Source organism: Ovis canadensis, chromosome 2 (assembly GCF_042477335.2).
Source record: "Ovis canadensis isolate MfBH-ARS-UI-01 breed Bighorn chromosome 2, ARS-UI_OviCan_v2, whole genome shotgun sequence".
In the NCBI taxonomy this organism is placed as follows: Eukaryota; Metazoa; Chordata; class Mammalia; order Artiodactyla; family Bovidae; genus Ovis; species Ovis canadensis.
Genome location: NC_091246.1, coordinates 34,788,782 through 34,809,401, shown reverse-complemented (window position 1 = coordinate 34,809,401; position 20,620 = coordinate 34,788,782). Strand labels below are relative to the sequence as shown.

At 44.7% G+C, this 20,620-nt stretch overlaps 1 protein-coding gene across 2 annotated transcripts in view; it reads left to right on the top strand.

Annotated features, from left to right (window-relative positions):
- NTRK2 (neurotrophic receptor tyrosine kinase 2) overlaps positions 1-20,620 on the top strand; it is a 396,774-nt gene that overhangs the window by 309,516 nt on the left and 66,638 nt on the right. For both annotated transcript variants that reach the window (XM_069575812.1, XM_069575811.1), the window contains 2 exons: positions 3,549-3,721; positions 12,218-12,452. In XM_069575812.1, the coding sequence (XP_069431913.1) occupies positions 3,549-3,721; positions 12,218-12,452 (408 nt within the window). The remainder of the gene's footprint in view (positions 1-3,548; positions 3,722-12,217; positions 12,453-20,620) is intronic.

The window sequence follows — 20,620 nt, the reverse complement described above, 5'->3', positions numbered from 1 at the left end:
TGGACACAGGACACAGTGCGAGCCCTGCACTCAGACACACTGGCGGATGACAGTGCTTTCATTCTGTTCCAGTGTCTACTTAAGTGAATATAGATGTTCTCATTTGCCATCTAACTTTGATCATGACCTACTGCAGTCTCCTTGGAGAAGGGAGTCACATGCCACCTCTCCCAGGAGGAGTCCTTTGGGCTTCCCTCTGACCTCCTCTTTTGCTCCCAGTGTTTGCTTCTCATAGCCTTTATCACCCATTCCACAAACACCTCTGGACTGTACACCACGTGCCTGGTGCTGTGCCGAGTGCCAGCAGTGCAGAGGTGGGGACACAGTCCCTGGGTCAAGAAGCTTACCGTCTATACCAGAGATAAGCAAATAAATGTGCAATTAGAGTGTACTATGGCGAGTGATATGATAGAGGTGGGATGAGGTGCACATATGAGGGTTGTGCAAGCTAGCCTGGGAGGCCAGGCTGCATGGACGTGACAACAATCCACGTGTCAGTGAACACTTCTCAGGAGGGTGATGGCAGAGCCTAGTCTTGGAGGACTGCTAGGTGTTAACCAGGTGTAGTGGTAGTCTATGTATTCTTACAGGTGCTGTAACAGATTACTACGAACTCAGGGGCCTAAACAATGCAAATTATTTCTCTCACAGTGTTGGGGGCAGATATCTGAAATTAGGTTTTTTTAGTTAAGGCCAAGATGCTTTGGCTCATTCTGGAGGATCTAGGGTAGAATTCTTTTCCTTGCCTTGTCTGGATTTTAGAGGCTCCCCATATTCCCCATTGGCTCATGGCCTCTTCTTAATTCTTCCAAGCCAGCAGTAAAGTATCTTCTCTCCTGTCTCGTCTCTGCTTCTATCCTAACAGTTTCTCTCTCTTGCTCCTCTTTGTTATTGTTGTTCAGTCACTAAGTCATGTCTGACTCTTTGAGACCCAATAGACTGCAGCATGCCAGGCTTATCTGTCCTTCACCATCTCCTGGAGTTTGCTCAAACTCATGTCCATTGAGTCAGTGATGCCATCCAACCACCTCATCCTCTGTCATCCCCTTCTCCTCCTGCCTTCAATCTTTCCCAGAATCGGGGTCTTTTCCGGTGAGTTGCTCTTCACATCAGGTGACCAAATATTGGAGCTTCAGCTTCAGCATCAGTCCTTCCAATGAATATTCAGTGTTCATTTCCTTTAGGATTGTTGGATCTCCTTGCAGTCCAAGGGACTCTCAAGAGTTTCCTCCAGCACCACAGTTCAAAAGCATCAGTTCTTCAGCACTTGGCCCTCTGTATGGTCCAACACTCACATCCACACATGACTGCTGGAAAAACCTCCTGCCTGTCTCTCAAAGGATCCTTGTTTGTGATGACATTGAAGTCACTCAGATAACCTAGGGTCATCTCCTCACATCAAGATCCTTAACCTAATCATATTTGTATAGTCCCCTTTGCCATGTAAGGTAACACATTCAGGGACTAGAATGTGGATACCTTTGGGGCAGGGTATTATTCAACCCCCAGTATCAGTGACCCCGGCCAAGTCAGCATACCAGGCAGAGAGATGAACACAGACAGGGCAGGAGGAATGTGGCCAGTGTCATTTGGGCAGCTTCAGACATTTCATAAAGTGGAAGCATAAGTTTCAAGACAGGCATGTCAAGAGATCAAGCTGGATAGAGATGCAGGGAAGCCAGATCATTCAGGCACTGTGTCTGGAGGTTGAATTATAATTGTGATTTATCACCCTATTTGCTCATGAGTGTCTGAGGCCGCTATTTAGGTCAACATCTTCTTGATGCCGCTGCAGCTCTGGTCAGGGACTGGCATAGGACAGGAGCTCAGCGTGTGTGTGGCGTCAACAAATGCTAGTTGTGCCCTGTTGTGACACTGTGGTGGGAGGCAGAATGGAATGAACAGAGAACCAGAGGCACCAGAGCCTGTCTGCATGCTCTTGGACATGGTTTTTGTGGCAGCATGACTGGCCTTCATGAGCTCGCTGGCACAGACATTTCTTGAGCCAGCAGTGGGTGGGGCACAAGCTGGGGACGTCTTTTTGGAGAGCTTACATAATAAAGACTGGAGATATCTTCATTGTTGAAGCTGGAAGATGGGTACCTGAGGGTTTATTATGTTCTTCTCTCTACTAAATATTTTCATAATATAAAGCTTTACAAAGTTTATATGAGTAGGCGTGAGGTGCACAGGACAGCCTAGAAAGTCCAAGTGAAAGTGAAAGCTGCTCAGTCATGTCCAGCTCTTTGCGACCCCATGGACTGTATAGTCCCTGGAATTCTCCAGGCCAGAATGCTGGAGTGGGTAGCCTTTCCTTTCTCCAGGGGATCTTCCCAACCCACGGATTGAACCCAGGTCTCCTGCGTTGCAGGTGGATTCTTTACCAGCTGAGCCACAAGGGACGCCCAAGAATACTGGAGTAGGTAGCCTATCCCTTCTCCAGGGGATCTTCCCAACCCGGGAATCGAGCCGGGATCTCCTGCATTGCAGGCGGATTTTTTTTACCGACTGAGCTATGAGGGAAGCCCAACTGGCCCCCAAATGGGAGAGGTAATGATTGGGACCATGGTTAAAAATGATGAGGATAAAAATCTTAACAGCTGTACCTCACACTGCTCAGAATGGCCATCATCAGAAAGTCTACAAATAACGAATGCTGGAGAGCACGTGGCAAAAAGGGAGCCCTCCTACGCTGTTGGTCCGAATGTAAGTCGGTACCACCATTATAGAGAACAGTATGGAAGTTCCTTAAAAAACTAAAACAGAGTTGCCGTATGATCCAGCAATCCCACTCATGACATATATCCAGAAAAGATGAAAACTTTAATTCAAAAAGATACTTGCAGTTTAATGTTTATACCTGCGCTATTCATAATAGCCGAGACATAACAGTCAAGAAAACAGCCTAAATGCCTAGCAACAGATGAGTGAATAAAGAAAATGTGGTACATATATACAATGGAATATTAATCAGCCATAAAAAGAACAAAGTAATGCCATTTGCAGCAACATGGATGGACCTAAAGAGAAAGACAAATATTTGTGGAATCTAAAAAATGATAGAAAGGAACTTATTTATAAAACAGAAATAGACTCACAGACATAAAAAACAAACTTATGTTTACCAAAGAGGAAAGAAGGAGGGATGGATCAACTGGGAATCTGGGTTTAAGAGATATACACTACTATTTAATATATATAAAATAAACAAGGACCTACTGTATAGCACAAGGAAATATATTCAACATCCTATAAAAAGAAAAGTTCATGTCAGTTGCTTAGTGGAGAACACCTATGCAAATGCTTCGTAAACTGTAAAACTTTCCATATGCAGAAGGAGCTTTTCCTCAGTTCTTCATACAAACGTTTTTTCCCCCAGGAATTAGGTTATTTGTTCTCAATTTTTTGATACCTGAGTGTGTGATACATGGGATGAATGTCCTTCCCATCCAGGAACCTCAAGCCCCCTAGAATAATTCTTGACAGCTTCCCGCTCACGCCCTCAGTCTAAGCTGTGTTGGTTTCTCTTCTCTGCCCCTGGCCCTCAGACGCTGAAGGATGCCAGTGACAATGCACGCAAGGACTTCCACCGCGAGGCCGAGCTGCTGACCAACCTCCAGCACGAGCACATTGTCAAGTTCTATGGCGTCTGCGTGGAGGGCGACCCACTCATAATGGTCTTCGAGTACATGAAGCATGGGGACCTCAACAAATTCCTCAGGTACAGGAGGTGCCGGGAGCCAGGGGGGAGGTAGGCTCCATATGAGCTGGGGGTGAGGACAGGAAGTTCCCAGGAGTGACCAAGGGGCCTCTGGAGCTTTCTTTGGAACCACCTATCCTGGTGACAACACCAATGCCTGCCACAGAAAAAGAGCCCAAGTCCACTGCCCTGCTTCTTTTCCTGAATCAACAAACTCTACTAATGTGACACTAATGATTCCACTCCTTCCCACCTGCATTTATTGAGTGTTGGCTTATTAAATGGTACATGACATGTACATCTGAGATGGGCCTTAGGATCTGTAGAAGTTTGCCTGGTGGATAAGGGAAGAGTGTTGTTCTGATAAAAGGAAACAGCAAGAGCTCAGGCTCCCAGGTGTCACAGGAAAAGGGCTGGTGAGAGTGATGAGTCTGGAGACACCCAACAACGCAAAAAACCAGGGCAAAGGGAGGTTTAGACAAGGAGGTAGGAGGAGTCATGGCTGGAAAGATGGACATTTGGACTCTGTTCTGAGGACAGAAAGCAGAACCAGGAGGTCAGTAGGTCAGAGAATTGAGTGAAAAGAACACCATCAAAAGAGTGAAACATCTAGAAGGAAGGACAGGTCTAGGGAAGACTCAGGATTGGGACTCAAGTCAAGTCCCTGAAGTCAGGAAAAGATGGCTAGGTTCATCTGAGGGTTGTGTGGTCAGGGAGAAACTGAAAGGTGGCAAAATGAGGAAAGGGGAAGCATGGTGGATAAAAGGGAGTTGTTGGGTTGCTAAATAGGGTTGTCACTTGGATTTCCAGCACTGGCCAAACTGGGTCTTGTTTCAATGGCAGGTTCTCAGGCAGGTCCCTGCCTTGGGGCAATGGGTGCAGGGACCTGGGAGGGGCTGCAAGATACAGCAAGTGAGAGATACCTCACAAAGTGAAAGGCATCGCAGAGCAATGTCTCTTGAGGGGACACTAATGATCCAGGCAGGATGCTGTGCTGGAGTTGAATCTCAGCTCTGGCATGTATTAGCTGAATGACCTTGGGCAAGTCTCTTTGCTGTTCTGATGACACTACTGAGCCAGCAGGGTAAGCATGAGGCTGAATGACCCAGCAATCCCACTGCTGGGCATACACACCGAGGAAACCAGAATTGAAAGAGACACATGTACCCCAATGTTCATCGCAGCACTGTTTATAATAGCCAGGACATGGAAACAACCTAGATGTCCATCAGCAGATGAATGGATAAGAAAGCTGTGGTACATATACACAATGGAGTATTACTCAGCTGTTAAAAAGAATTCATTTGAATCAGTTCTGTTGAGATGGATGAAACTGGAGCCGATTATACAGAGTGAAGTAAGCCAGAAAGAAAAACACCAATACAGTATACTAACACATATATATGGAATTTAGGAAGATGGCAATGACGACCCTGTATGCAAGACAGGGAAAGAGACACAGATGTGTATAACGGACTTTTGGACTCAGAGGGAGAGGGAGAGGGTGGGATGATTTGGGAGAATGCCATTCTAACATGTATACTATCATGTGAATTGAATCGCCAGTCTATGTCTGACGCAGGATGCAGCATGCTTGGGGCTGGTGCATGGGGATGACCCAGAAAGATGTTATGGGGAGGGAGGTGGGAGGGGGGTTCATGTTTGGGAATGCATGTAAGAATTAAAGATTTTAAAATTAAAAAAAAAAGGAAAACCTAATGAATGGAAAAAAATAAAAAAAAAAAAGAATGAATAGAAAGCTCATGGCATAGAAGCTGGTAGGATGTTTTCAACAAGCAGAAGCTTGAATCCTGCTACTAGTGATTTCTACTCATACACCAACTACCTCAGTGAGGGAAACTGAAGGGAGCTGGGTTTATTGAGGGAGATAGAGGATGGTTGTGGTCACCCTACTGGAACCCATAGTGAGCTTTCTTCTCCTGTATCTACCAGGGGAGAGAATAAGTGTGGTGATCCCGATACTCCTTGGTGAAGGAAATCAAGTGATGCTTTTATTTACATTAAGCAGATGTGCAAATGGAAGCCACACATTTAAGATCTTACACAATGGGAAAAGTAAGAAGTCTCAGTGGTGAGGGCTGGAAGACACAGCTCTCCTTCCTGTTCTGCATCTGCTGCTTGGGGCCCTTGGGTGGGTCCCCAACCCACTTTGCCTCAATCACCTCAACACTCAGGTGGGTCTGAGTTAGATCCTCTCAAAGACACATCTGGCTCTAACATTCTGTTTTCTTTAAAATGCCGTTGTTAGCTATGATTCCTTGGTAGATAGTTTAACTTAAGAGAAATAAGGAAGATGGTCCTCACTGGCCTCAGTTTTCTCACCTGAAAAAGGGGTATAATAACACCCATCTCATGGACTGGTGTTGGGACTATTGTGATGGCTAATGTTGTGTGTTAGAAAAGGCTAACGTATTGTTAGTCGCTCAGTCATGTCTGACTCTTTGCAATTCCATGGACTATAGCCCGCCAGGCTCCTCTGTCCATGTGATTCTCCAGGCAAGAATACTGGAGTGGATAGTCATATCTTTCTCCAGGGACGCTTCCAGACCCATGGATCAAACCCAGATTTCCTGCATTACAGGCGAGTTCTTTACTGTCTGAGCCATCAGGGAAACCCACTGTGAGAGCAGGTAATCAATAGATGTTGCATCCATAGCCCTTCTTCTCTGACACATTGTCCTGTTCATTTTGGTTGAGGGATCCGTAACCCTGGGGAATTACTCCTTTTGCATTACTGCAGCACTTAGACTACTCTGTCTTCCTCCAGTTTCCACAGGCACTAGAGAGAGATTTTCAATAAAATCAGTACCAGTAGCTTCATGCAGCCACTGGAAAGTTCAGGAAATGTATAATTTAAGGAATAAGTCAATTGCTGACAGAAAGTGAAATGGGGAGAGGGTACTACTGTGTTTAGAAATGGCATCCTGTGGCTTGTACAGTCTGGATCCTTTTGACCGTCTCTAGCCTCATGAATACGCATACACAGGGGGTAGGAGAGAAGACAGTGGGAGCTTATACACAGTTTGACTCATCTAATGTGAAAGGAAGAAAAGAAGCTGCATTTAGTTGAGATCTAGCTGCTTATAGGAGAACTAATTTCCTTGTATTCCCATATTCTAGACTATGTCCCTATTGTAAAATGGTGCTTTCCCCAAACTGTAAAATAATAGATTCAAATGTACTCACCTGGACTCAAGTAAATGCCTCTGTGAGCTCAGACTGTGCACGTGTGTGTGTGCACACGTGTGTGTGCATGTGTGTGTGTGTGTTGATTCCTTCACTCTCAGCTCCATCCCTAGTTCTCCTCCATGCCTTCCAGAAGGAGCAGGCACCTGATTCTCCCTTGGCAGCTTGTACAGGGCAGGGAGTTGTTGAAAACCTCCTCTACTCAATTTCAGAACCTGCTGAATTCTCGGAGCAAAAGGTTTTCTATGCCAAGAATCAGGTTCTCAGGTGCAAGGATGTGCTGTGAACTACAGTCTGTCCTCTCCTTCTGGGAGGGAACCATGTCCTTACGCTGCCATGAGTTGTGTCCTCAAGTATAATTGGAGCTTCTCTGTGAAGACAGATGTCTACAGTTATCCTCCCACCCCTTTTATTCATCCCAAAGCCATTGAGGACCAACAGGAACAGGCCTTATGTTAGGTTGGCTGGGAGATGAGGAGTCAAGCATAGTCCTTGCTTTCAGGGAGATTACAATTTTTCCTCTTAAAAGTCTCCTGAATTACCTTCAGTGAAGGGAATATAGAAAAGGGCCCTTTTTTCAAGTGATAACAGCTGTTTATTGGGAGTTCCCTGGCAGTCCAGTGGTTAGGACAAGGGAATTTCATTGCTGGGAGCCAGGTTTAACACCTGATCAGAGAACTAATATCCCTCAAGCCTCGTGGCAAGGCCAAACAAAACAGCTATTTATTGAGTCTTTCTAAGCATTCTAAATGTTTTAAATGTATCAACTTAATCAGCTATCATTGCCATTATCCCTGGGGCTTCCTCTGTGGTGCTGGCACTAAAGAATCCACTTGCCAATGCAGGAGACCTAAGAGATGCATGTTCAACCCCTGGGTGGAGAGGATCCCCTGGAGGAGGGCATGGAAACCCACTCCAGTACTCTTGTCTGGAGAATCCCATGGACAGAGGAGCTTGGTGGGCTACAGTCCATGGGGTTGCAAAGAACCAGACACAACTGACGTGACTTAGCACAGCACAGAGCACACCAACATCCACAGTATACAGCTGAAAAAAGTCACATGACTAGTGAATGACAGAGCTGAGATTCAAACCCAGAGCCCCTGGCTGCAAACCCCATTGCCTCAGCCACATCAACACTTCCTCCTGAGGGGGCCATTAAAAATCAGAAGGGAAGCAGTGTTTTGTAATGGTCTAGAGTCACAGTGGGTTTGGGTGGACTCCGGGAGTTGGTGATGGACAGGGAGGCCTGGTGTGCTGCGGTTCATGGAGCTGCAAAGAGTTGGACACGACTGAGCGACTGAACTGAGCTGAACTGAAGAACCACAAGAGTGTGGCTGAGTGCTTCTGCCACCCACACTGGGAGACAACAGGCCAAGGCAGGGAGGGAAGCCTCCCTGGTCAGAATCCTGACCCTGCTACCTGCTCCCCAAGCCCAGAGGGGCTCTCCCCTCTTGAGGCATGTTCTCCTGAAAGAGGTGAAATATGGTGCTATTTCCAAGAGCTGCAGGGTACCCTGTGGAGTGAAGCAGAGAGGGGTTGTCACCTTTGCCTGCACTCCTCTTAAGAACTTATTTAAAAGCCTTGCCTGCCCTCTTTTTACACCAGGACTTTCTACTCAAGATACCCAGAACTGAGCAGGAGAAATGTCTGGTTAACAATGCATGAGCCTGCCCCACCCCCAAAGGGAGGGGGTACAGGGCAGGGGGCCCTGGAGAGCCCCTGCTTTCCAGTGCTGTGGAGCAGACTGCTGCAGGATGGGGGTTTTGCACACACAGAGGTGGCCTTTTGCACTGGCCTCTACCTTTTTCTCTTTCCTAAAGTCTCTGCCACAGAAAGATTCTTAGAGGAGTCTGGATTTCTGGGGCTGAAATAATGCTGTGTCCCCTCTTCTATCACATGTGCGTGTATATTCATGAGGTTGTGTGCAGGTGTGCCAAATTGCTTCAGTCGTTTCCAACTCTCTGCTATCTCATGGACCATAGCCCACCAGGCTCCTCTCTCCATGGGATTCTCCAGGCAAGAATACTGGAGTGGGTTGCCATGCCCTCCTCCAGGGGATCATCCCTACCCAGGGACTGAACCCGCATCTTAGGTCTCCTGCATTGGCAGGTGGATTATTTACCACCAGCACCACCTAGGAAGCCCCATTCATGAGGTTATAGAGGGTCAAAATGATCCAGACTGTATAAGCCATGTGATGCCATTTCTAAACACAGCAGTACCCATTCCCCCTTCTACTTTCTCTCAGCAATTGACTTGTTCCTTAAATTCTACAGTTCCTGAAACTTCCAGTGGCTCCATGGAACTTCCAGTGGCTTCTCCCAGTACTATAGAAACTGGAGGACAGAGCAGTCCAGGTGCTGCCATAATGCAGAAGGTATAACTCCCAGGATTACGGATCCATCAACCAGAATAAAGAGGAAAATGTGTCAGAGAAGAAAGTTTGTGGGGACAACATCTACTCCAGTATTCTTGCCTGGAGAATCCCATGGACAGAGGAGCCTGGAGGGCTATGGCCCATAGGGTAGCAGAGAGTTGAAAGTGACTGAAGCAACCTGGCATGCCTGCATGCAACCTCAATACACAGGCACACACGATAGGAGAGGGTCAGTCAGTCAGTCAGTTCAGTAGCTCGGTCATGTCCGACTCTTTGCGACCCCATGGGCTGCATCACGCCAGGCTTCCCTGTCCATCACCAACTCTCAGAGCCTAGTCAAATTCATGTCCATCACATCGATGAGAGGGTACACAGCCTTATTTCAGCCACAGATTATCTATCATCACAGTAGGTCACTCTTTGAACTGAATCTGGGACGATTTCACCCTGGCTTACATTTTCTGAGTGTTTCTCATAATTTATGTGCATCTCTAGGTCCCTTTCCTGGCATTTCCTATGATGAGTGAAAATACTGTCACTTTGCCCTGCCCCCTTAGTGCTAGGAAGGATTGGGTTTGAGTAACCTTTAGTGAGGGCATAGGGCCAGTTCTGAGAGCCTCGTCACAGGCCAACCACAAAAAGAAATGCACAGGGGATAATGAATGTTTTCATATCACCATCCATTTCTTTTTTTAAGGAAAACTGTATTTCAAAGCATTTCCCTCTGGCTTTAAAGTGAAAATCCACAAGGCACCACACAAGCAGTGTCTAAAGCCTCTTCTGTCAGTGTAATCGTATTAGGAAGGTATAGTCAGTATCCCCACTTCACAGAATGAGGAAGCAGGCCCAGAGGTGTCTGCACCCACTGAGGTCAAAACTAGCATGTTAGAAGGAGATCAAATTCATTTCTGATAACCTAGAACCTTGCCCACTGCACTGTAAGACTTCTTACTCCAGTAAGAGAGTCTGAGCAGAAGGAAGCCAAGGCTTTTCCTGTATTCGCCTCAGTGTGACCATTGGCAGTCAGGGCTGGAGTTTGAATGGAGGTGAAATAAATGTGTTAGAATTTGCCTTGTACCAAAACAGGAAAGGTCATATCCAGATGTTTTCAGATAAAAGGAACCTAAGTGACAGCCCCAGTGGCTCAGTCAGTAAAGAATCCACCTGCAATGGAGGAGATCCAAGTTTGATCCCTGGATCAGGAAGATCCCTTGGAGAAGCAAATGGCTACCCACTTCAGTATTCTTGCCTAGGAAATCCCATGGACAGAGGAGCCTGGCAGGATATGGTCCATTGGGTCACAAGAGTCAGACCCAACTTAGCAACAACAGCCGAATCAAATGATAACCCAACATAAAAGACCTTTGGATTTTTGACTAATGAGAAAATTACAGATTGGGCATCATTGACTCAATGACATGAGTTTGAGCAAACTTCAGGAGATAGTGAAGGACAGGGAAGCCTGGTGTGCTGCAATCCATGGGGTCACAAAGAATCAGACACAACTGAACAACTGAAGAACAACAACAAACTGGACTCGCTAAAAGACTTTCCCGGGCCACAGGGCTGGACACAGCCGGAACTGGGAAATTCCCCACCTCCTTGTCCAGTGCTTATGCTCTGAAAATGCAAGAACAAAATGTCTGGTGACAGTGTGTTTTGGGAGCCAGTGTGGCCGCAGCCGTGGTGGGAGGGGCTGTGGGGCTGGCCAGTAGGAGGGGCAAAACAAGTTGGATGTTCTTGGATAATTCTGGCTCTTATTTTCAAATACTGATATAGCTCTGGAACACTGTGGATGGGGTCACCCACTTAAAAATTTGTTTAGAATCTTCTATGTTTATTTGAAGTGCTTCCAACTGTCCTGAAGGATCTTCTCCCTTGTTTGCCTTTGGGAGGGAGAAGCCCTTAGACTGTCCTGGCAGGTCCAGCAGCAAAAGTAGCCTTTCCTCCTGGCCCTGCAGCAACCCCTCAGTCCATCCGGGCAGTGACTCCAGTCTTAGCACACCAGGCAGAATTCCAAGTTGGGGAATGTGGGGTGGAGGTAAGGGGTTAACAGTGGCATCCTAAGACTGAGACCCTCCCTTCCCTGAAGCACATGCCACTGTTCAGATGCCTTAAGTTGCCACACAGCTGGGAGAAAAATGGACAAGACAGAATATAAAGAAGATATACAACAGCACCATACTTCACCACTCCCCACACATAGTATGGGGAATCAAAGTTGCCCCAGTGAGAGACTAAATGTATTGTGATTCAGAAAGCTGCCCTCTGTGGTGGCCAGTGCAGATGGAGCTGGAGATCTGGGATGGGGCTGAGCTGAAGGAGATGGCATTTTTCACTGGGAATGAATGCCTGGGATGAGGATGCTCAGTTATTTTGCCAAGCTGGGTTGAGGATGACAAGGGTAGCTTGAAACCATGTTGGGCCATGGAACGGGTGAGGTGGGGGAGATCAGAGCTGTGCACTCTGGAGGGACCAGCCTGCGTGAGGACCCTCTGCTGCAGGAGGGGCTCCTACTGGGGTACAATGACTCCTGACCCCAGGAGAGTGAAACTCTCCTCCAGTGTTTTATTTTAATTTGCATATTTTTTTGTTCACTTGTTTTTGCTTCAGCCACCCACTGCTTTCTAGGGTTTTGGAATCTAGCCAGTGCCTGACCCCAGCGTAGTTCCAGAGCCCTAAAAGTTGAACCTGTCTGTATGTTGAGGAAGCACTGTTCAGGCCCATGGGGTCCTGGAAATGTTAGACTTTCTGGGAAATGAAGCCTGGGTACTCTGGAGGTTTTGGAGGTAAAACTGTGGGTGGATTGTCCTTGCCTCCTATTTTTGCTAAGGCAAGCAGTATCCTCCCACACCAGCAGCTGATGAGGGGCACAGGGCCCCTCAAGGCAAAGAGCCGAGGCTCCATGAGGCCTTTCGTGTCCTTCCCAGGGCACACGGACCGGATGCAGTGCTGATGGCCGAGGGCAACCCACCGGCAGAGCTGACACAATCGCAGATGCTGCACATCGCCCAGCAGATCGCTGCAGGCATGGTCTACCTGGCGTCGCAGCACTTCGTGCACCGAGACCTGGCCACCCGGAACTGCCTGGTGGGCGAGAACCTCCTGGTGAAAATCGGGGACTTTGGCATGTCCCGGGACGTGTATAGCACTGACTACTACAGGGTGAGTGGCTGTGCCCGTGAGGAGGCCCAGGGCCCTCCTTCCCTGGGCTTCCCTCCTTCCTTGTTGTATTTGCCTGGGCTGCCGCAGCAGAATACTGCAGGCTCAGTGGCTTGCACGGCAGAAGATGGTTTTCACACAGTGCTGGAGGCTGGAAGTCCAAGCTCAAGGAGACAGTAGGGTTGTTTTCTTTTAAGGCTTGTCTCCTTGGCTTACACTCTTTGCCTTCGTGCTGTGTACGTCCTCATGTGCAGGACATGGTTTCTTTGTGCACATACATCCCTGGGGTCTCTCTCTGTGTCTAAATTTCTTCTTATAAGAATGTCAGTCAGACTGGTTTAAGGCCCACCCTAATGGCCTCATTTTAGCTTAATTACCTCTTTAAAGGCCCATCTCTGAATACAACTGTATTCTGGGATACTAGGGGCTAAGTCTTCTGCATGTAAGTCTGGGGAGGACATAATTCAGCCCGCCACACCATCCTGCCCTTTCCATGGTTCTCTAGATATTGTCAAGAGAAAGATTTCAACATGAGAGTTGTGCCAGGGGCAGCCCTGAGGACTTTAGGAGGCCACAAAGTTAAAGGATTTAGAGGTTTGGTTTTGATTCCGTGAAGTTATGCCTGAAGCCTTTTGTTTGAGGTTTGATTTTAGGTGAACTCATTCACATAAATGAAGGTGCACTAAGATGTTGGAAGTTGCCACTGAGAACCATCTTGGTTGGTGGCCTCTTGATAAGAGGTTTTGTCCCACCCAGTCTGTCTGGGTTCCACCCTTTAACATGCTAACAGCTAGAATTGTATTCAATGATGCAAATCCATTGATTACCTGGAGTTAGCCCCCTTGGAGTATTAGATTTGTTAACTGAGATCTCAGAACTCGGGTATGAAAGAAAAGGGTCATTTCTGGAAACTGGGAATTTGTGATATTGAAAGTGAAGATTTGGGGTCATGTTCTACCATCTCAAACCCCCACTATTTTTCTTGTTGTCATGCTTGATTTTTAAGGGCAGAGGAATGTAGGGAGAAAAACAAGTGTTTTAGAAATATATCAAATAAAAAGATAAAACCTATAACTGAACTAACTTTTGTACTAGATTGGGCCTGGTGAAGAACATGCCTGTCCTTGCCTTTGCTCCTCACATCATGACTTATCTTAGAAGAGGAACTTCCTCCTTTTGTCTCCTGTAGTCTTTCTTGCAGCCTCTCTCACTTCAATGTCTGCCTTTTAGCTGAGCTGACTTTGCTACAATTGGTCTAGGACAATGAACCCATTGCTTAGCTGCATATTCTTCTGTAGATTGTTTTGTGGGGTTTCTTCCTTTGTCATTTTGATTCACATTGTGATAAGCACCTGTTCTAAGTCTAGTGATGACTAGTGTGGTCTGGAAAGCTAAAACACGGCCGGAGGTTACATGCCAATGGATGTGTGTTCTCTGATAGCTCTGCTTCCTTGGCAGGGAGTGGAGAGATGGGGGCATTTCCCTGTCCAAGGAGACAAACGAACACATGGGCTTTTCCTTAAAAACAATCTTTACTGATCTTGATGAGCATCCAGGGAAGAAACATGTGGCCCTGGCAATGGCTCCCCCTTTCACAGTAGGTTAATAAAGGTTTCAGAGTGGTCTGGCACAAAATATGTGCTCAGTAAATATTTTCAACTTTATCATTATCCAAATCAATAAAGCTATGCTTCATTCTCAAAGCTGTGACTGAATGAGGTGGAACTCAGTGACTTTTGCTACAATCTCTGGAAAAATAATTCTGAAGAAAAGGACTGAAAAACTTAACAATATGAAGATAGATTACCCAATTATAAAATAGGTAAAAGATTTAAGTTTCTTTTGGTGCCCCCAAAGAAAACATACAAATGGCCAATAAGTACAGAAAATAATGCTCAACATCATCAGTCATTAGGGAAATGTAAATCAAAACCACAATGAGGTACCACTTCATATCCACTGGGCAAAACAGACAATACGAAGTGTTAACAGGGATGTGGAGAAATTGGAACCCTCATAAATTGCTGGTGGGAATGTAAATTGGTGCAGTTGCTTTAGAAATAGTTTGGCAGTTCCTCAAAATGTACAACAGAGTCATCATATAACTCAGAAATTCTACTCCTTGGTATATACCCAAGAGAATTAAAACCATATGTACACACACACACACACACACACACACACACACACACAGGTACACAAATGAAATAGCAGCATTATTCATAATAGCTCAAAAGTGGAAACAGTTTAAGGGTCCATCAAATAGTAAACAGATAAACAAAATGTGATCATCTGTATGATTGACTATTATTCATTAATCAAAAGGAATGATGTACTGATTCATGCTACAATATGAACATTGAAAACATTATTATGGTTAAGTGAAGGAAACCAAGCACAAAAGGTTACATACTATATGATTCCATTTATACGGAATATCCAGAATAGGCAAATCCACAGAGCAGGAGGTAGATTCGTGGTTGCCAGAAGCTGGGGGACAATGGACAATGAGAAGTGACTGGTTCTGGATATGGAGTTTCTTTTTGGAGTGATGAAAATGTTCTATAATTGTGTAGTGTGATGGTTGTTTAGTATGTGTGTAAATATAATAAAAATCATCGAACATGCACTTTAAAAGGGTAAATATTATGGTATAAGAATTATATCTTGATTTAAAAAGCCTCAAAAATACTAGCAAAGCAATGACCATTATTATAGACATGAGAATTTAGCCTTGGTCATTTATGCATTTTAAACACTGTCATTTGTCATCTACCATATATTCTGATTTTGTTAAAAAGAAAATTCTCCACTTAGTGAGATTTTCTTGAAATATTTCCTTCTGAATAGATTGGAGGAAATAATGATTCCCAGTTTATTTGTTAGATGTTCTTCACAAAACTATCCTAGTCATTAAGAAATGTGTTTCAGGTGCCACATTGATTTAATCCCCCCACCATGGTCCCTACTCAGTTGCAACTTCAAGGTTTATATGCTCACTTTTTTGTTTGTTGTTCCCATTGAGGATGAGAAAGAACCAGCCTTACCCTGACCTCTGTGACAGGTGGGCCTGGTGGGATTTGGTACAAAGTGGGTGATGAGCATAAGAACTGGCCGATTTAGTAGTAGCTTAGAAAAAATAAGAAATTATGAATTTCATTTTGCTGTCTCTAAAATTTTCAAGTAGTAGTCTACTCTTTGGTTCCATGAAAGTATTTATTGTCATATAACTCATTTGTAGAATATCTTTGCTTATTCAAATATCAAAAGCCTATCCATGAAGTTCACTCTCTTGAGTTTGTCCAATGGACAAGTAGAAGCCATTGCTCTATTTCTGCATGTGAATCCAGCATGACTTTGTATGGCTTACCTCCCAGGACACTTTTGCTTTCACGTAAGTTACGCACCTGTTGGACCATCCATAAGCTTAGTGTTAAGCCCATCCTCATCATGGTTTCTCTTCATCTTTTCTGCCATGGAAGCTGGGGAATCTATTCTCCTTACAGCTCATTTGTGGGCACATTTTTGTAATTATTTTGTTCTTCATTTCTTCAAAAGCCTTCACACTCCAAGGCGGGGAACTGCTGTGGCTGATGTGGGCTATCATCATCACCACGTTAATATCCTTCCTGCACAGTAGTGGATGAGGACTTTTGTCTTCACCAAGGGTGTCTTCCATGGAAAGATGCTGTTTGGGCATGGAGTCAACTGGATTAAGGAGTTACATGATCTTTATCTTTAAGCAAGAACCAATCCCACTGGCAGCCTGAGCCTTCTGCTCTTGGTGGCTTGTGAGCTGCCTTGTGGGGTGGCCCCAGCTCTGTGTGATCTATGGCAGGAGGGGTGGGTGGCAGCTGTTCCTCCATCATGGGGGAGCTGGCAGCACCAGGAAACGGCTGCCTCAAAGCTTCCACCCTGTTGCAGCTGAGCTAATTATATCTTCCTAAAGAAGGAAGAAATCGGAACACTACATTTGCATTGAAACCAGCCTGATATGGCAGGTCCAAAATTACTCTAGCATTTATGTTCTCTGAATTGTTTTAATTAGCAGCTCTGCGGTACCAGTCTTTCATTTCGTTTTTATTCCTTCCCTCCACTGGCAAAGCCTGACATTTAGGAAGCATCTGAACCAGATTTCTGTCACATTTTGACTGTCAGAGACCTAGGATCTCAGTCTACTTGGTCATTACTATGCCTCAGTGGATCCACTGAGATTTTTAAATGTGTGCTTTGGTATTTTCCATGATTTGGTTTCAACATGCCTTTAAAATGAATGGTGACCATTGGTGAGTACAGAGCCCCAAAGATCTGAAATCCTCACTTTTAAGTCTTATACAACACTTTGAATTTTAGTTTTATGGTGGTAGGGGTAAGCAATTCTATCTTTTAATTCATCTTTCACTTAAGAAAAAACAGGGAAACAGAATTGGGAAGCTCATTAATAGTGGACATTTAAAGAAGCAAGTGAATCTAACTTGGTTAAAGGCCATGGTGAGAATCCTAAAGTGTTAAAATGATATAAACAAGTCTGGAAATCATCTGCAAGTGCTTAATACAGTTTATCAACAGCAGAGAGAAAGGAAGACAAGTTTTGTTAAAATAAGCTAATATAACAAGTAGCAAAAAGAACTGTTATGAACTTTAGGTACTTTGTCCCTTACTCTGCCTACCCCGAAGGAAAAAGGGTGATAAACTAGAAAATAAAGTCCTGAACCATAGAAGAGAGAAGGCTTCAGTTCAGTTCAGTTCAGTTCAGTCGCTCAGTCGTGTCCGACTCTGCGACCCCATGAATCGTGGCACGCCAGGCCTCCCTGTCCATCACCAACTCCCGGAGTTCACTCAGACTCATGTCCATCGAGTCAGTGATGCCATCCAGCCATCTCATCCTCTGTTGTCTCCTTCTCCTGCCCCCAATCCCTCCCAGCATCACAGTCTTTTCCAATGAGTCAACTCTTCACATGAGGAGGCCAAGTACTGGAGTTTCAGCTTCAGCATCATTCCCTCCAAAGAAATCCCAGGGATGATCTCCTTCAGAATGGACTGGTTGGATCTCCTTGCAGTCCAAGGGACTCTCAAGAGTCTTCTCCAACTCCACAGTTCAAAAGCATTAATTCTTTGGCACTCAGCTTTCTTCACAGTCCAATGCTCACATCCATACATGACCACTGGATAAACCATAGCCTTGACTAGACGGCCCTTAGTTGGCAAAGCAATGTCTCTGCTTTTCAATGTGATATCTAGGTTGGTCATAACTTTTCTTCCAAGGAGTAAGCGTCTTTTAATTTCATGGCTGCAATCACCATCTGCAGTGATTCTGGAGCCCCCAAAAATAAAATCTGACACTGTTTCCCCATCTATTTCCCATGAAGTGATGGGACCAGATGCCATGATCTTCGTTTTCTGAATGTTGAGCTTTAAGCCAACTTTTTCACTCTCCTCTTTCACTTTCATCAAGAGGCTCTTTAGTGCTTCTTCACTTTCTGCCATAAGGGTGGTGTCATCTGCATATCTGAGGTTATTGATATTTCTCCCAGCAATCTTGATTCCAGCTTGTGTTTCTTCCAGTCCAGCATTTCTCATGATGTACTCTGCATAGAAGTTAAATAAGCAGGGTGACAATATACAGCCTTGACGTACTCCTTTTCCTATTTGGAACCAGTCTGTTGTTCCATGTCCAGTTCTAACTGTTGCTTCCTACTTGCATACAGGTTTCTCAAGAGGCAGGTCAGGTGGTCTTGTATTCCCATCTCTTTCAGAATTTTCCAGTTTGTTGTGATCTACACAGTCAAAGGCTTTGGCATAGTCAATAAAGAAATAGATGTTTTTCTGGAACTTTCTTGCTTTTTCGATGATCCAGTGGATGTTGGCAATTTGATCTCTGGTTCCTCTTCTTTTTCTAAAACCAGCTTGAATATCTGGAAGTTCACGGTTCACATATTGCTGAAGCCTGGCTTGGAGAATTTTGAGCATTACTTGACTAGCATGTGAGATGAGTGCAATTGTGTGGTAGTTTGAGCATTCTTTGGCATTGCCTTAGGTAATTTAAAAACTGGACAAGCACATGAAAAATAATCAAGGGTTAATTTTTATACCTTGGTCTTAAAAAATAAAAGTTTATTTTTTTAAGGAATATTTGCTTGTAATGTGAGCATGTCTAAGTAGATAGATAGGTAGATGAATAGATAGATTGTGGAGTACATAGGTAAATCTTAACTCATTCCACAGATGTTTTTACTGTGCTGTGTAAAATGCTCAGGTCATCCCCGCATGAGGAGCAACACTGTGTCTACCTGGTGATAACTGCTAATTCCTGAGCTATCACTTCAGTTCCACCACCTCCCTGACTTCCTCCAAGCAGAACAATGGCTGAAAAATCTTTGATCCCTCAATACTTCTTAGAAATAAGCATTACAGCATACAGTATTTTGCATCATGGAAATCTGCTCATGTCTTCTCATTGATGTGAGAGCGGAGAGAGGATAAATCTTATATATCTTTATATCTGTGAAAACTGGCAGAGTGCACAGCACAGACTAGGTATGCTGAATAGGACACATATAAGGAAAAGCATTGATGAATGTGTCTTTTCGCTCTATTGATGAAAACTGAAGATACTCAGACTTGCAGACAGGCCTGGTGCTGGATCTAGGAACACTACCTTCAGGAAGTAAAGCTAGAGATACAGGGACATCTTTATCTCAGACTATTTATTTTCAGTAGAAAGCCCAGAGCTGAAACTTATTTACATTAACACTATAGTGGACAAACTTCCTCTGATATATTTGCCAGAACCCTTAAAACCAGACAGAGCATTCATATAAAAAGGCAACAAACACATCTTCCTGAAAGAAGAATGTTCTCTATGTCATTAACTCTCTTTTGCAGATACCATTTCCTTATTTTTCTCCTTAATAGATACTCACACGATGACTCTTAACTTTCACACAAACAATTATAGACCTTTCCGGTTAGGTTCTTTTGATTGAAGTGGCCCCAGAAACATAAGAGGTTGTTTATTCTATGAAATCATCTTTAATTTTATGCCTTGAACAACAGTGAGAGAAAAAGCACAGTTCAGAGGAACTTGCCTGTTGGGCAGAAATCAGAACATTGAAATCAGGCTAATTCTATGTTAAAGTAGATTTGCATAAATTGTTTTAAGATGCTAAATTGACTCAGTTTGTATTTAAGCCTCCCTAAGAACCTTTCACATATGCTCTGGAGTTGTAACAGGGTGGGTGAGTGTCCGTTTATTCATTCATTCAACACACATTAGTGAAGCAGCTGCCACATGCTAGATACTGTACTAAACAATAAAGGCAGAGTCTTTAGATGTGTGATAATGGCTTCCCTGGTGGCCTGGCAGTAAAGAATCTTCCTGCAATGTAGGAGATATGAGTTTGATCTCTAGGTTGGGAAGATCCCCCCTGGAGGAGGGCATGGCAGCCCACTCCAGTATTCTTGCCTGGAGAATCCCATGGATAGAGGAACCTGGTGGACTACAGTCCATATGATCACAAAGAGTTAGACACCACTGAAGTGACACACAGCACCATATGATGAAGGGGCTTCCTAGTTAGCGCTAGTGATAAAGAATCCACCTGCCAATGCAGGAGACACAAGAGACATGTATTCCATCCCTGGGTTGGGAAGATCCCCCACAGTAGGAATTGGCAACCCACTTCAGAATTCTTGCCTGAAAAATTCAATGGGCAGAGGAGTCTTATGGGCTACAGTCCATGGGATCGCACAGAGCTGGACACAACTGAGTAACTGAACACAATGTGATGGATGCTGAAATATCAACAGAAATATGTATAAGGAACCCTAAAAAGAAAGCTACCAGTCTGCTTTAGGAAATCAGAGTCAAGTTCACAAAGACAAGGCATTTGAACTGGTATTTAAGATATGAATCAGAAATTTATCTATTGGCAAGAAGGCTGACGACGATGAGGAGAGGGGGGAGTTCTTGGCATAGGAGGTGGCATAGGAAAAGAAATGGTGTGAAAACATCATAATGCATGGCCTGAGAATGAAGCTCCTTTACATACCCTTGAGGCTAAAAAAGTAGGCTATTCACATTATTATCAGACTTCACAGCTGCCTATTTGCTATGCCAAATTCTTTGAACTTGGCCTTTTTGTCAGTGGGAAGCTACTGAGAGATTTTAT